This window comes from Rhinichthys klamathensis, unplaced genomic scaffold, assembly GCF_029890125.1.
Source record: "Rhinichthys klamathensis goyatoka isolate OS25496 unplaced genomic scaffold, OSU_Roscu_1.1 h1tg000750l_1, whole genome shotgun sequence".
In the NCBI taxonomy this organism is placed as follows: Eukaryota; Metazoa; Chordata; class Actinopteri; order Cypriniformes; family Leuciscidae; genus Rhinichthys; species Rhinichthys klamathensis.
The window spans coordinates 201,272-218,889 of NW_026607158.1; the positions used below are offsets into that span (position 1 = coordinate 201,272).

Genomic DNA, 17,618 nt, shown 5'->3' on the forward strand with positions numbered 1-17,618 from the left:
GTTTGTCCGTTCTTTCTGCAATATTTCTGCACCTTTAGACTGTTAAATAGTCAGTTTTATATGTAGCTTTCTTCATCGGCACAGTAGCGTTTAAAGGAGTTTAGAAACCCTTGTTATTAGTGACACCGGTGGCCGTTCAGTGAAACTGCAGCAGACGCACTCGTGAACACGTAACATACAACAGACTGAGCAAGATTCAAGGCCCCGATATACTCACGGAGAAGCTCTTTTTCGTTCTTCGTTTAGAAGTAAAAAGTTCGAGATACAGTTGCAGCGATATACCGTTAACGAACATCCCGACGCTGTTTCGTTCTTCGTTTAGAAGTAAAAAGTTAGAAATACAGTTGCAGCGATATACCGTTAACGAACATCCGACGCCATTTCGTTCTTCGTTTAGAAGTAAAAAGTTAGAAATACAGTTGCAGCGATATACCGTTAACGAACATCCGACGCTGTTTCGTTCTTCGTTTAGAAGTAAAAAGTTAGAAATACAGTTGCAGCGATATACCGTTAACGAACATCCGACGCTGTTTCGTTCTTCGTTTAGAAGTAAAAAGTTAGAAATACAGTTGCAGTGATATACCGTTAACGAACATCCCGACGCCGTTTCGTTCTTCGTTTAGAAGTAAAAAGTTAGGAATACAGTTGCAGTGATATACCGTTAACGAACATCCCGACGCTGTTTCGTTCTTCGTTTAGAAGTACCGTTAACGAACATCCCGACGCCGTTTCGTTCTTCGTTTAGAAGTAAAAAGTTAGAAATACAGTTGCAGCGATATACCGTTAACGAACATCCCGACGCTGTTTCGTTCTTCGTTTAGAAGTACCGTTAACGAACATCCCGACGCCGTTTCGTTCTTCGTTTAGAAGTAAAAAGTTAGAAATACAGTTGCAGTGATATACCGTTAACGAACATCCCGACGCTGTTTCGTTCTTCGTTTAGAAGTACCGTTAACGAACATCCCGACGCTGTTTCGTTGTTCGTTTAGAAGTAAAAAGTTAGAAATACAGTTGCAGTGATATACCGTTAACGAACATCCCGACGCTGTTTCGTTCTTAGTTTAGAAGTACCGTTAACGAACATGCCGACGCAGTTTCGTTCTTCGTTTAGAAGTAAAAAGTTAGAAATACAGTTGCAGCGATATACCGTTAACGAACATCCGACGCTGTTTCGTTCTTCGTTTAGAAGTACCGTTAACGAACATCCCGACGCCATTTCGTTCTTCGTTTAGAAGTAAAAAGTTAGAAATATAGTTGCAGCGATATACCGTTAACGAACATCCCGACGCTGTTTCGTTCTTCGTTTAGAAGTAAAAAGTTGGAAATATAGTTGCAGCGATATACCGTTAACGAACATCCGACGCTGTTTCGTTTAGAAGTAAAAAGTTAGAAATATAGTTGCAGCGATATACCGTTAACGAACATCCGACGCTGTTTCGTTCTTCGTTTAGAAGTAAAAAGTTAGAAATACAGTTGCAGCGATATACCGTTAACGAACATCCCGACACTGTTTCGTTCTTCGTTTAGAAGTAAAAAGTTAGAAATACAGTTGCAGCGATATACCGTTAACGAACATCCCGACACTGTTTCGTTCTTCGTTTAGAAGTAAAAAGTTAGAAATACAGTTGCAGCGATATACCGTTAACGAACATCCCGACGCGGTTTCGTTCTTCGTTTAGAAGTATCGTTAACGAACATCCCGACGCCATTTCACTCTTCGTTTGGAAGTAAAAAGTTAGAAATACAGTTGCAGTGATATACCGTTAACGAACATCCCGACGCTGTTTCGTTCTTAGTTTAGAAGTACCGTTAACGAACATCCCGACGCCGTTTCGTTATTCGTTTAGAAGTAAAAAGTTAGAAATACAGTTGCAGTGATATACCGTTAACGAACATCCCGACGCTGTTTCGTTCTCAGTTTAGAAGTACCGTTAACGAACATCCCGACGCCGTTTCGTTCTTCGTTTAGAAGTAAAAAGTTAGAAATACAGTTGCAGCGATATACCGTTAACGAACATCCCGACGCGGTTTCGTTCTTCGTTTAGAAGTATCGTTAACGAACATCCCGACGCCATTTCACTCTTCGTTTGGAAGTAAAAAGTTAGAAATACAGTTGCAGTGATATACCGTTAACGAACATCCCGACGCCGTTTCGTTCTTCGTTTAGAAGTACCGTTAACGAACATCCCGACGCCGTTTCGTTCTTAGTTTAGAAGTAAAAAGTTAGAAATACAGTTGCAGTGATATACCGTTAACGAACATCCCGACGCCGTTTCGTTCTTAGTTTAGAAGTACCGTTAACGAACATCCCGACGCCGTTTCGTTCTTCGTTTAGAAGTAAAAAGTTAGAAATACAGTTGCAGTGATATACCGTTAACGAACATCCCGACGCTGTTTCGTTCTTCGTTTAGAAGTATCGTTAACGAACATCCCGACGCCATTTCACTCTTCGTTTGGAAGTAAAAAGTTAGAAATACAGTTGCAGTGATATACCGTTAATGAACATCCCGACGCTGTTTCGTTCTTAGTTTAGAAGTACCGTTAACGAACATCCTGACGCTGTTTCGTTCTTAGTTTAGAAGTAAAAAGTTAGAAATACAGTTGCAGTGATATACCGTTAACGAACATCCCGACGCTGTTTCGTTCTTCGTTTAGAAGTACCGTTAACGAACATCCCGACGCCGTTTCGTTCTTAGTTTAGAAGTACCGTTAACGAACATCCCGACGCCGTTTCGTTCTTCGTTTAGAAGTAAAAAGTTAGAAATACAGTTGCAGTGATATACCGTTAACGAACATCCCAAAGCTGTTTCGTTCTTCGTTTAGAAGTATCGTTAACGAACATCCCGACGCCATTTCACTTTTCGTTTGGAAGTAAAAAGTTAGAAATACAGTTGCAGTGATATACCGTTAACGAACATCCCGACGCTGTTTCGTTCTTAGTTTAGAAGTACCGTTAACGAACATCCCGACGCCGTTTCGTTCTTCGTTTAGAAGTACCGTTAACGAACATCCCGACGCCATTTCACTTTTCGTTTGGAAGTAAAAAGTTAGAAATACAGTTGCAGTGATATACCGTTAACGAACATCCCGACGCTGTTTCGTTCTTAGTTTAGAAGTACCGTTAACGAACATCCCGACGCCGTTTCGTTCTTCGTTTAGAAGTAAAAAGTTAGAAATACAGTTGCAGTGATATACCGTTAACGAACATCCCGACGCTGTTTCGTTCTTCGTTTAGAAGTACCGTTAACGAACATCCCGACGCGGTTTCGTTCTTCGTTTAGAAGTAAAAAGTTAGAAATACAGTTGCAGTGATATACCGTTAACGAACATCCCGACGCTGTTTCGTTCATCGTTTAGAAGTATCGTTAACGAACATCCCGACGCCATTTCACTTTTCGTTTGGAAGTAAAAAGTTAGAAATACAGTTGCAGTGATATACCGTTAACGAACATCCCGACGCTGTTTCGTTCTTAGTTTAGAAGTACCGTTAACGAACATCCCGACGCCGTTTCGTTCTTCGTTTAGAAGTATCGTTAACGAACATCCCGACGCCATTTCACTTTTCGTTTGGAAGTAAAAAGTTAGAAATACAGTTGCAGTGATATACCGTTAACGAACATCCCGACGCTGTTTCGTTCTTAGTTTAGAAGTACCGTTAACGAACATCCCGACGCCGTTTCGTTCTTCGTTTAGAAGTAAAAAGTTAGAAATACAGTTGCAGTGATATACCGTTAACGAACATCCCGACGCTGTTTCGTTCTTCGTTTAGAAGTACCGTTAACGAACATCCCGACGCGGTTTCGTTCTTCGTTTAGAAGTAAAAAGTTAGAAATACAGTTGCAGTGATATACCGTTAACGAACATCCCGACGCTGTTTCGTTCTTCGTTTAGAAGTATCGTTAACGAACATCCCGACGCCATTTCACTTTTCGTTTGGAAGTAAAAAGTTAGAAATACAGTTGCAGTGATATACCGTTAACGAACATCCCAACGCTGTTTCGTTCTTAGTTTAGAAGTACCGTTAACGAACATCCCCACGCCGTTTCGTTCTTCGTTTAGAAGTATCGTTAACGAACATCCCAACGCCATTTCACTTTTCGTTTGGAAGTAAAAAGTTAGAAATACAGTTGCAGTGATATACCGTTAACGAACATCCCGACGCTGTTTCGTTCTTAGTTTAGAAGTAAAAAGTTAGAAATACAGTTGCAGTGATATACCGTTAACGAACATCCCGACGCTGTTTCGTTCTTCGTTTAGAAGTACCGTTAACGAACATCCCGACGCCGTTTCGTTCTTCGTTTAGAAGTAAAAAGTTAGAAATACAGTTGCAGTGATATACCGTTAACGAACATCCCGACGCTGTTTCGTTCTTCGTTTAGAAGTAAAAAGTTAGAAATACAGTTGCAGCGATATACCGTTAACGAACATCCGACGCCATTCACACTGTTGAGAGCGACGGTTAGATGAATATGTAAATATGTGTTGTGCTTTCCTCTCAATAACACAATAAACACAACTAAGAGTTCAGGAAGCATCTGATCATAGTGATGCGAATGTGTTTGGCCCAGCTTTGTGTTTCACCGGCATCATGTCTACAGATGTCATTAAAATTACACACTTATGATTATAAAGTATATTTGAGACTATAGACTAGATCTGCCTATGTGAGACTATAGTTTGAAAGAATCCCTTTTGTTTGCATGATATACTGGCATTACAGTACAGAACGGCTCTTATCCTGAACATTGTATAAGCATTAGTTTCCTGTGCTGGAAAGAGCGGCTCTCTGGAGCGCACGCAAACGCCACAAACATCTGATTTTCCCAGCCAACCCAACCCGATTTACAAGCCGCTTACACATTGGCAATGCTAATAGCAAAGAATATTCTTACATGTGGCCTTTAACTGCAATTCTAACATTTGTTGTGTGATGCTCTAAACAATACTTGTGAACTCGTCACCATTATAAACGTGCGCCTCCTTATCGGGAACCTGCGCCAATTCATTCCCAGAATTTACACTCTTGATATCAACAATTCAATTTTCTCTAGTTTTTGAAATCAATAATTCGTTTGTCACTAGTTACAATGATAATTTCTGATATATTCACGAATGTGATTGTTACTAGAAAGGACGCCATTTTAGATATCTGAAATTACTCTCCTCATTATTGATATGAGAAATACATTTTTAGATATCAAAAATTACATGTAACATTTTGAAATGTATTTACGATTTCAAGAAGTAACATTTCAACTAGTGAGAATTGAGTTAATGATATCAGGAATTTATATTTTTACTAGTAACAAAGTAATTACTGAAATAAAAAATTATGATTTTTTTTTACTTGTAAGAAATCAATTCTTTCTAGTTGAATTTGAATGGCAGCTTATGGTGAAAATACTATTACAGATATCAAGAATTATAGTTTTTACTAGTGGAAATTTTATTCCTGATAGGAATTAGCTATTGTAAGCCGTTTTAACTTTTATTCATTTGGGTATGAATCCTTGATATTCAATTTTCACTAGTTAAAATGATAATTATTGATATCAGGAATAATATTTCTACTAGTAACAATGGCAATTTTTGATATCAACAATTGAGTTGCAACTAGTAAAAACTATAATTGTTGATATCTGTAATTGTATCTTCACCAGTAAAGTGTCACCATTGGCTGCCATTCATAATCAATTTACTAGTTGAAATTTCACGGATCAGAAATACAATTCTTACTAGTGAATACCTTTATTTTTGATATCAATAATTCAATCGTCACTAGTTGAAATGTCTATTCTTGATTTCAACAATTGAAATGCTACTAGTAACAATGTTCATTTTTGATATCAATAATTAAATTTTCTCTAGAGACAATGCTAATTTCTGATATCATGAATGTGATTATTAATAGTAAGACCCATTTTAGATATCTGAAATATTAATGATATCAGAAATACATTTTCAGATATCAAAAATATATATATTTTTTACTAGTATATTTTCAATTGTTGATATCAAGAATAGACCTTTCAACTAGTGACAATTGAATTCTTAATATCAGGAATTTGCATTTTTACTAGTAACAATAATTATTGATATCAAAAATCATATTTCTACTAGTAAGAAATCAATTCTTGAAATCAACAATTGATTATGAATGGCAGCCAATGGTGACATTTCACTGGTGAAAATAGAATTACAGATATCAACAATTCATATCCTGGAAATTAATAAAAGTTAAACGGCTTGCCATAATTAGCTGATATCAAGAACTCAAACCCTGGTAATGAATTAAAGTGAATGAATGACTTTTCTGACAGTTGGAGCTCCGTGTGTTCGAGTCGATGGATGAAGTCACGTTAAAGTGTTGAGTGTCAGGAACAATGAAAGATCACCTTTAAACAGAGTTTTCAAAATATTTTAATAAATCTAGAGAATGATTGTTACATCAGAAGCGAAAGTAAGCGAGCTGGCTCCCTCTGCTGGCCTGACTGAGACACACCCGAGGGAACACACAACACACACACACACACACACACAGAATACATGCACATACTTCATTTCAAACGCTGACGTATGACAGGCGTCGCAGACTACAGATCTACACAACAAAAACTTAAAAATGGCATTTGTATGAATAAAAGTAAACAGCCCAAGATTTTTTTTTTGTTTTTTTCTCTTTACATAAAAACATATAAAAGTTGAGTTATTTACGGACTTTCATATCTATAAAAGAATAAGTTTTACAACACAGTTACTTGATTGTAGAATTGAGAACTTTTCAGTGATGTAGAGACACATGGCATTAAGTGATGGATCATCGGCAGTCGTAAGCGGTTTAACACACAGTGGCTGAATCTCACGGAGAAATACACGAGAAAATCGAGGCTTTAAGACTATTCAGGCTCTTTGGATTGTGACATTATCTTCAAGACAATTAAGCACATTCCCGCCAAACCCTCATGACTGTAATGGATCAATGGTACTTTCTAATGAGAATGAGAACTACAGTCGCATTACTGTAATACAGAAAATCATATTTAACCCTCTGGTACTGTTCGCGTGTCAGTCAAAAAAGAAAAAATAATATTTTGTATTTTTAAGGGTTTTTATAGTACTAAATTATATTTATGCAGTATTTATAATTTATTCACTTTTTGAGCATAGACCTGAAAATTTAATTTCCAACTTAAACTGTCGTACATCTTAAGTTTGATCTCTCTTTAAAGACGCCACTTGGCAGATTATTGCTGAGGTGAAGAGTTTAAAAAGTTAATTATTGTGATGGAAAAATGCAGAAAAATACTATTTTAATTTTTTTTATATAAAATATATATTTTCCAAAACACGTTTTACTCTAAAACTGTGAGAAAATCAAAGCCAGAAATCTAAACAAGCTGTTTTGCAATTTTTATATCTCCAAAAACGAGCTTTCAGTGCGAGTGTGTTCGGCTGCAGTACCGAACGCTTCCACTAGAGGAAACTCTCTCATTCATTTCTAATGCGCTCATTTTTGAGGCGAGGAGCACAAGTGTGACTATTCTTTACAGGACCATTAACCTCTTCCAATCATGTCCATATTTTTGTGTGTGTGTGTGTGTGTGTGTGTGTGTTCAAACAGCAAGTGCCAAAATCTTTACCAAGTTTCGTAGCAATCCGATGAAGTGAAAAAAAGTACTATTTTTCATTTCAAAAATGATTTCATTTCAAAAATGACTGAACAGCACTAGAGGATTAATATATATTGTTTCCTATATAATTGTCCAAACTACAGTACCAAAATGCAAAAAAAAAAACAAATTTTTGTTAATGAAAACAATAATATGCTTAATTGTCAATAAAAGAAAAGAGAGAAAACGTTCTTCATGAGATTCACCCACGAGAAAATCTATTGCCACGACTTCCTAAAAAGATGAATGACGCGCCACATACATTTTTTTTTTCTTTTTGAGGAGTAAACAGGAGCACAGAACGTGAGGAGTGAGTCTCGGCATGGGTTATTGTGGCTGGGGCGTCGTGCTCTCTGTTTTAATTCTGCTGAAGTGGAGCGAGAGTCTGGGCGGGTGGGCGGAGCGTTTGCCACTCTGTGGGCGGGGCCTGCTGGCGGGGGAGGCGGGGCTTGGCAGGTGATTGACAGGTGAGGGGGAGGAGTCTATAGCACTTCCATCGGAAGAATGGGGGCTGGCGCAGCGTCCTCGCTGAAGGTAGCGAATGCACTTCTTTTTCCTCCTAGGAACAGTCAAGAGAGTTATCTGTGAATAAAGCGTGGATGTGAAACGTCACAAATGTGAACAATGACAGAAAATAAAAGCACACAAAAAACAAAGGTAACACTTTATTTTAAGGTGTCATTGTTACAGTGTAATTATGTATTTAAGTACTGAGTAATATTAACTACATGTACTGACTATAGGGTTTGGATGAGGGTTAGTTGCATGTAATTATGCATAATTTACTGTTATTACTATGGTAAGTACATTTAACAAGGACACTGTAAAATAAAGTGTTACCAAAACAAACAGTTATGCAAGAATATGAGCTACTGCTCTATTAAAGTCCCCTGACGAGGTCGTAACCCACGCATTTGTGCTCAAAACCGGCGTGTGAATGTTTATATTCAGAAATTACGACTCTTCAGGAAGTTCACACATAAATGTATTCTAAATTTAGGATACATTTTTGAACCAACTCAAACCTTAAAGTTAAAAAGATCAGATCCGGCACATGTGGATTCCACACGGCCGGCTCTTCAACCTATTTAAAATCACCAAGGCATGTTTTCCAGCAGGAACGATATTTAGTCCTGCTTAAATACAGTGGAGTGCATACGTTCGCAGAATCTTTAAGACCGTAATTATTAAAATGAGGAAAAAAAGAGGGATCATAAGATTTGTGTGGACTATATGCAAATATCTTGTGTAACTTTTTAAGGACAGAACTAAGAAAAAAACATCTTAATGGTAAAATATGCAAATCAGACATTATCTAATTAAATATGCACTAATTTGCATACATTTCCAGAACATAAATATGCAGATTGCATAATGCCAGGTTCAAAATTCTTGTTTGATTTTGTTGACATATTAGAATCAAAGGGATTTTGGATAAATCAGAGGGAAAAATACATTTTCACCATGTTTTTAGGATATATATTGTTCTATAAATCAGGCGAATGATATATGAATATAGATTGGAATAACACTGTAAAGTTTGGTGTGTGTGAGGCTGCTGAAGTGGAGATTTCTAATCTTTAAAGATATGTTTTGTAATTGAAATCTAGACAAAAATGGACAAAAGTGTAATAAAATAAACACTTAAATGTGTATTGTGGATTTTTCTTTCCACTCGTCTGAAAGAAGATAAAATGCATGAAAGTGCATGAAAAAACAATGTTTTTGTCCATAGTGTATAAACCTATGGACTTCCATGCACTGAAGGAATAGGTCATCCTACAATGAAGTGTTTACCCACCCTCATGCATGATACAGCAACAGAATATTACAGTTAGTGTTGAAGTGGAAAGTGTTATCAGCTATCGTCTGTAAACCGCAGCGCTACCAAACCACAGTGCCAACCCGCCAGGAGAGCCTGGAGATCAGATCCACCGCAGTCACTTCAGACACAAATCAAAGTCTCACACACTCGCCCGCATCAAAGTGTCCCTGACAGGAGCGTTAGCAGCGCTCGGCCACCACAGGAAACTGAGCTCGGAGACGTCGAGCTGGAGCTCCGGCTGACCACAGTGAGCAGACGCTTTACTGAGGGCACGAGGAGGCGTGAGCTCGACACTCCAGCGGAAGCAGAGCGCTCGGGATGTGTCCACAGACGCCACTCGTGTTGCGTCATTCTGCACTTCTAGCATGGACTAGCATTGTTATTTGTGTTATTTTGTTACTCGTGTTACGCAGCACGTTTGAGCTTCTCAAGAACCAATCAGGTCCATTCTCGTGATATAAGAACCAATGAGGTTCATTCTTGTGTTACGCAGCACGTTTGAGCTTCTCAAGAGCCAATGAGGTTCATTCTCGTGTTACGCAGCACGTTTGAGCTTCAGCAAGAACCAATGAGGTTCATTCACGTGTTACGCAGCACGTTTGAGCTTCTGCAAGAGCCAATGAGGTTCATTCTCGTGTTACGCAGCACGTTTGAGCTTCTCAAGAGCCAATGAGGTTCATTCTCGTGTTACGCAGCACGTTTGAGCTTCTGCAAGAGCCAATGAGGTTCATTCTCGTGTTATGCAGCACGTTTGAGCTTCTGCAAGAACCAATGAGGTTCATTCTCGTGTTATGCAGCACGTTTGAGCTTCAGCAAGAACCAATGAGGTTCATTCTCGTGTTACGCAGCACGTTTGAGCTTCTCAAGAGCCAATGAGGTTCATTCTTGTGTTACGCAGCACGTTTGAGCTTCAGCAAGAACCAATGAGGTTCATTCTCGTGTTACGCAGCACGTTTGAGCTTCTCAAGAGCCAATGAGGTTCATTCTCGTGTTACGCAGCACGTTTGAGCTTCTCAAGAGCCAATGAGGTTCATTCTCGTGTTACGCAGCACGTTTGAGCTTCTCAAGAGCCAGTGAGGTTCATTCTCGTGTTATAAGAACCAATGAGGTTCATTCTCGTGTTATAAGAACCAATGAGGTTCATTCTCGTGTTACGCAGCACGTTTGAGCTTCTCAAGAGCCAATGAGGTTCATTCTCGTGTTATAAGAACCAATGAGGTTCATTCTCGTGTTACGCAGCACGTTTGAGCTTCAGCAAGAGCCAATGAGGTTCATTCTCGTGTTACGCAGCACGTTTGAGCTTCTCAAGAACCAATGAGGTTCATTCTCGTGTTACGCAGCACGTTTGAGCTTCTCAAGAGCCAATGAGGTTCATTCTCGTGTTACGCAGCACGTTTGAGCTTCTCAAGAGCCAATGAGGTTCATTCTCGTGTTATAAGAACCAATGAGGTTCATTCTCGTGTTATAAGAACCAATGAGGTTCATTCTCGTGTTACGCAGCACGTTTGAGCTTCTCAAGAGCCAATGAGGATCATTCTCGTGTTACGCAGCACGTTTGAGCTTCTCAAGAACCAATGAGGATCATTCTCGTGTTACGCAGCACGTTTGAGCTTCAGCAAGAGCCAATGAGGTTCATTCTCGTGTTACGCAGCACGTTTGAGCTTCTCAAGAACCAATGAGGTTCATTCTCGTGTTACGCAGCACGTTTGAGCTTCTCAAGAGCCAATGAGGTTCATTCTCGTGTTACGCAGCACGTTTGAGCTTCTCAAGAGCCAATGAGGTTCATTCTCGTGTTATAAGAACCAATGAGGTTCATTCTCGTGTTATAAGAACCAATGAGGTTCATTCTCGTGTTACGCAGCACGTTTGAGCTTCTCAAGAGCCAATGAGGTTCATTCTCGTGTTATAAGAACCAATGAGGTTCATTCTCGTGTTACGCAGCACGTTTGAGCTTCAGCAAGAGCCAATGAGGTTCATTCTCGTGTTACGCAGCACGTTTGAGCTTCTCAAGAACCAATGAGGTTCATTCTCGTGTTACGCAGCACGTTTGAGCTTCTCAAGAGCCAATGAGGTTCATTCTCGTGTTACGCAGCACGTTTGAGCTTCTCAAGAACCAATGAGGTTCATTCTCGTGTTACGCAGCACGTTTGAGCTTCTCAAGAGCCAATGAGGTTCATTCTCGTGTTACGCAGCACGTTTGAGCTTCTCAAGAGCCAATGAGGTTCATTCTCGTGTTACGCAGCACGTTTGAGCTTCTCAAGAGCCAATGAGGTTCATTCTCGTGTTACGCAGCACGTTTGAGCTTCAGCAAGAACCAATGAGGTTCATTCTCGTGTTACGCAGCACGTTTGAGCTTCAGCAAGAGCCAATGAGGTTCATTCTCGTGTTACGCAGCACGTTTGAGCTTCAGCAAGAACCAATGAGGTTCATTCTCGTGTTACGCAGCACGTTTGAGCTTCAGCAAGAACCAATGAGGTTCATTCTCATGTTACGCAGCACGTTTGAGCTTCAGCAAGAACCAATGAGGTTCATTCTTGTGTTACGCAGCACGTTTGAGCTTCTCAAGAACCAATGAGGTTCATTCTCGTGTTACGCAGCACGTTTGAGCTTCAGCAAGAACCAATGAGGTTCATTCTCGTGTTACGCAGCACGTTTGAGCTTCTCAAGAGCCAATGAGGTTCATTCTGGTGTTACGCAGCACGTTTGAGCTTCTCAAGAGCCAATGAGGTTCATTCTCGTGTTACGCAGCATGTTTGAGCTTCAGCAAGAGCCAATGAGGTTCATTCTGGTGTTACGCAGCACGTTTGAGCTTCTCAAGAGCCAATGAGGTTCATTCTCGTGTTACGCAGCATGTTTGAGCTTCTCAAGAGCCAATGAGGTTCATTCTCGTGTTACGCAGCATGTTTGAGCTTCTCAAGAGCCAATGAGGTTCATTCTCGTGTTACGCAGCAAGTTTTAGCTTATGCAAGAGCCAATGAGGTTCATTCTCGTGTTACGCAGCACGTTTGAGCTTCTCAAGAGCCAATGAGGTTCATTCTTGTGTTACGCAGCACGTTTGAGCTTCTCAAGAGCCAATGAGGTTCATTCTTGTGTTACGCAGCACGTTTGAGCTTCTCAAGAGCCAATGAGGTTCATTCTCGTGTTACGCAGCAAGTTTGAGCTTATGCAAGAGCCAATGAGGTTCATTCTCGTGTTACGCAGCACGTTTGAGCTTCTCAAGAGCCAATGAGGTTCATTCTTGTGTTACGCAGCACGTTTGAGCTTCTCAAGAGCCAATGAGGTTCATTCTCGTGTTACGCAGCACGTTTGAGCTTCTCAAGAGCCAATGAGGTTCATTCTCGTGTTACGCAGCACGTTTGAGCTTCTGCAAGAGCCAATGAGGTTCATTCTCGTGTTACGCAGCACGTTTGAGCTTCTCAAGAGCCAATGAGGTTCATTCTCGTGTTACGCAGCACGTTTGAGCTTCTCAAGAGCCAATGAGGTTCATTCTCGTGTTACGCAGCACGTTTGAGCTTCTCAAGAGCCAATGAGGTTCATTCTTGTGTTACGCAGCACGTTTGAGCTTCTCAAGAACCAATGAGGTTCATTCTCGTGTTACGCAGCACGTTTGAGCTTCTCAAGAACCAATGAGGTTCATTCTCGTGTTACACAGCAAGTTTGAGCTTCTCAAGAACCAATGAGGTTCATTCTCGTGTTACACAGCAAGTTTGAGCTTCTCAAGAACCAATGAGGTTCATTCTCGTGTTACGCAGCACGTTTGAGCTTCTCAAGAACCAATGAGGTTCATTCTCGTGTTACGCAGCACGTTTGAGCTTCTGCAAGAGCCAATGAGGTTCATTCTCGTGTTATGCAGCAAGTTTGAGCTTCTCAAGAGCCAATGAGGTTCATTCTCGTGTTACGCAGCAAATTTGAGCTTCTCAAGAGCCAATGAGGTTCATTCTTGTGTTACGCAGCACGTTTGAGCTTCTCAAGAACCAATGAGGTTCATTCTTGTGTTACGCAGCACGTTTGAGCTTCTCAAGAACCAATGAGGTTCATTCTCGTGTTATGCAGCACGTTTGAGCTTCTCAAGAACCAATGAGGTTCATTCTCGTGTTACGCAGCACGTTTGAGCTTCTCAAGAACCAATGAGGTTCATTCTCGTGTTATGCAGCACGTTTGAGCTTCTCAAGAACCAATGAGGTTCATTCTTGTGTTACGCAGCACGTTTGAGCTTCTCAAGAACCAATGAGGTTCATTCTTGTGTTACGCAGCACGTTTGAGCTTCTCAAGAACCAATGAGGTTCATTCTCGTGTTATGCAGCACGTTTGAGCTTCTCAAGAACCAATGAGGTTCATTCTTGTGTTACGCAGCACGTTTGAGCTTCTCAAGAACCAATGAGGTTCATTCTCGTGTTATGCAGCACGTTTGAGCTTCTCAAGAACCAATGAGGTTCATTCTTGTGTTACGCAGCACGTTTGAGCTTCTCAAGAACCAATGAGGTTCATTCTCGTGTTATGCAGCACGTTTGAGCTTCTCAAGAACCAATGAGGTTCATTCTCGTGTTACGCAGTAGGGGTGTGCCAAAAAATCGATTCACAGAAGAATCTAGATTCTCATTTGCAACGATTCAGAATCGATCTGAAATGTCCAAGAATCGATTTAATAAATAAATAAAATCAGCTGGCTGTTCGCCTCCATTTTTGTAACTATAGCCTATACGGGACGTCCGGACGTCATGCACGCAGCCGGTTTTTGAACGTGAGCGGCAAATGAGAGGAAGCAAATATGGATGCTTTTATAGAGCTTCTGATGCTTCTAAATATGATGCTTCTACATTCATCTGCCGTGGCCGGCCGCCACACCTAAAATAATCCCGCCACGGCTGCAGCTTCTCAGTGAGGTCCGATATTAATGTGCATACTAGTTTTATTGTTAAGCTAAGGCATAAAAAAATTGTGAAGCACCATAAAGTGTTCGCACATATTCCAAGACTTCTAAAGTCATTCAATAGCATAATGTGAGGTAAAAATTAATATTTAAGTCGTTAGTTAAAGTTAATGGAAACTCATCTCTCCTCAGTCATTCTCCATTCAGCATTCAAACACAGCGCGTCGCGTTATAGCGTTTTTTAAATCATAATCCTTTCTCCCGGGTGTCTGTTAGATTACAGCACTGGAGAGCGCTATGAATTGTTCTTCATCCGCACTGTAACTGAAATTTAAAACTTTTAAAAGAAAATGCTCAATAAACTGTTGCAAATATATAACATATTAAGCATAGATAGACAGATATAATCTCTTCGCTTTGTGCTTTGAACTTTTCAATCCGGAGCGCTGCGCGCTGTGACTTCGCGTTGCTTCAAGTGCATCATTCTGCGCACGGGATGCGCATAATCGCTTTGCCGCTCTTATTCGAGCCTTTCATGTTATAATGTTATAATACTTAGGGGAGGTTTAAACACCTGGGGTAAGGGGGCATGGCCAATGGCAATATCACTCATGGGCCACGCCCCCTCTCCCTGGCGAAATGGGCCTGCCACCACAGCTGGAAAAAATCCTAGAGGACACTGGTCTCCGTTTGTCATTCTGTATAGCAAAGCAGATGAGAGGAGATCATGATCAGAAACCCGATTATAAATCATTATGGATAAAATCGAATCGTTTTAAATCGAAAATCTTTTTGAATCGAAAATCGATTTTGAATCGAATCGTGGGCTCAAGAATCGGAATCGAATTGAATCGTGAGATGGTAAAAGATTCCCACCCCTATTACGCAGCACGTTTGAGCTTCTCAAGAGCCAATGAGGTTCATTCTCGTGTTACGCAGCACGTTTGAGCTTCTCAAGAACCAATGAGGTTCATTCTCGTGTTACGCAGCACGTTTGAGCTTCTCAAGAACCAATGAGGTTCATTCTCGTGTTATGCAGCACGTTTGAGCTTCTGCAAGAGCCAATGAGGTTCATTCTCGTGTTACGCAGCACGTTTGAGCTTCTCAAGAACCAATGAGGATCATTCTTGTGTTACGCAGCACGTTTGAGCTTCTCAAGAGCCAATGAGGTTCATTCTCGTGTTACGCAGCACGTTTGAGCTTCTGCAAGAGCCAATGAGGTTCATTCTCGTGTTACGCAGCACGTTTGAGCTTCTCAAGAACCAATGAGGTTCATTCTCGTGTTACGCAGCACGTTTGAGCTTCTCAAGAGCCAATGAGGTTCATTCTCGTGTTATAAGAACCAATGAGGTTCATTCTCGTGTTACGCAGCACGTTTGAGCTTCTCAAGAACCAATGAGGTTCATTCTCGTGTTACGCAGCACGTTTGAGCTTCTCAAGAGCCAATGAGGTTCATTCTCGTGTTATAAGAACCAATGAGGTTCATTCTCGTGTTACGCAGCACGTTTGAGCTTCTGCAAGAACCAATGAGGTTCATTCTCGTGTTACGCAGCACGTTTGAGCTTCTCAAGAACCAATGAGGTTCATTCTCGTGTTATGCAGCACGTTTGAGCTTCTGCAAGAGCCAATGAGGTTCATTCTCGTGTTACGCAGCACGTTTGAGCTTCTCAAGAACCAATGAGGATCATTCTTGTGTTACGCAGCACGTTTGAGCTTCTCAAGAGCCAATGAGGTTCATTCTCGTGTTACGCAGCACGTTTGAGCTTCTGCAAGAGCCAATGAGGTTCATTCTCGTGTTACGCAGCACGTTTGAGCTTCTCAAGAACCAATGAGGTTCATTCTCGTGTTACGCAGCACGTTTGAGCTTCTCAAGAGCCAATGAGGTTCATTCTCGTGTTATAAGAACCAATGAGGTTCATTCTCGTGTTACGCAGCACGTTTGAGCTTCAGCAAGAGCCAATGAGGTTCATTCTCGTGTTACGCAGCACGTTTGAGCTTCTCAAGAGCCAATGAGGTTCATTCTTGTGTTACGCAGCACGTTTGAGCTTCTCAAGAACCAATGAGGTTCATTCTCGTGTTATGCAGCACGTTTGAGCTTCTCAAGAACCAATAAGGTTCATTCTCGTGTTTTAAGAACCAATCAGGTCCATTCTCGTGTTACGCAGCACGTTTGAGCTTCTCAAGAGCCAATGAGGTTCATTCTCGTGTTACGCAGCACGTTTGAGCTTCTCAAGAGCCAATGAGGTTCATTCTTGTGTTACGCAGCACGTTTGAGCTTCTGCAAGAACCAATGAGGTTCATTCTCGTGTTACGCAGCACGTTTGAGCTTCAGCAAGAGCCAATGAGGTTCATTCTTGTGTTACGCAGCACGTTTGAGCTTCTCAAGAGCCAATGAGGTTCATTCTTGTGTTACGCAGCACGTTTGAGCTTCTCAAGAGCCAATGAGGTTCATTCTTGTGTTACGCAGCACGTTTGAGCTTCTCAAGAGCCAATGAGGTTAATTCTTGTGTTACGCAGCACGTTTGAGCTTCTCAAGAACCAATGAGGTTCATTCTCGTGTTATGCAGCACGTTTGAGCTTCTCAAGAGCCAATGAGGTTCATTCTCGTGTTTTAAGAACCAATCAGGTCTATTCTCGTGTTACGCAGCACGTTTGAGCTTCTCAAGAGCCAATGAGGTTCATTCTCGTGTTACGCAGCACGTTTGAGCTTCTCAAGAGCCAATGAGGTTCATTCTTGTGTTACGCAGCACGTTTGAGCTTCTCAAGAGCCAATGAGGTTCATTCTCCTGTTTCGCAGCACGTTTGAGCTTCAGCAAGAGCCAATGAGGTTCATTCTCGTGTCACGCAGCACGTTTGAGCTTCTCAAGAACCAATGAGGTTCATTCTCGTGTTACGCAGCACATTTGAGCTTCTGCAAGAACCAATGAGGTTCATTCTCGTGTTACGCAGCACGTTTGAGCTTCTGCAAGAACCAATGAGGTTCATTCTCGTGTTACGCAGCACGTTTGAGCTTCTGCAAGAACCAATGAGGTTCATTCTCGTGTTACGCAGCACGTTTGAGCTTCAGCAAGAACCAATGAGGTTCATTCTCGTGTTACGCAGCACGTTTGAGCTTCTCAAGAACCAATGAGGTTCATTCTCGTGTTACGCAGCACGTTTGAGCTTCAGCAAGAGCCAATGAGGTTCATTCTCATGTTACGCAGCACGTTTGAGCTTCTGCAAGAACCAATGAGGTTCATTCTCGTGTTACGCA

The 17,618-nt window shown here is 41.0% G+C and overlaps 1 protein-coding gene across 10 annotated transcripts in view; it reads right to left on the minus strand.

Moving 5' to 3' along the window:
- Positions 1–7,798: 7,798 nt before the first annotated feature.
- Positions 7,799–17,618, minus strand: part of tcf7 (transcription factor 7) — a 95,461-nt gene continuing 85,641 nt past the window's right edge. For 4 of the 10 annotated variants that reach the window (XM_056242758.1, XM_056242757.1, XM_056242756.1 and 1 more), the window contains one exon: positions 7,799–8,229. In XM_056242758.1, the coding sequence (XP_056098733.1) occupies positions 7,998–8,229 (232 nt within the window). In that variant the 3' untranslated portion in view covers positions 7,799–7,997. Of the gene's footprint in view, positions 8,253–17,618 lie in introns of all 10 variants that reach the window. The other 6 variants (XM_056242764.1, XM_056242761.1, XM_056242759.1 and 3 more) reach the window with 3 other exon arrangements.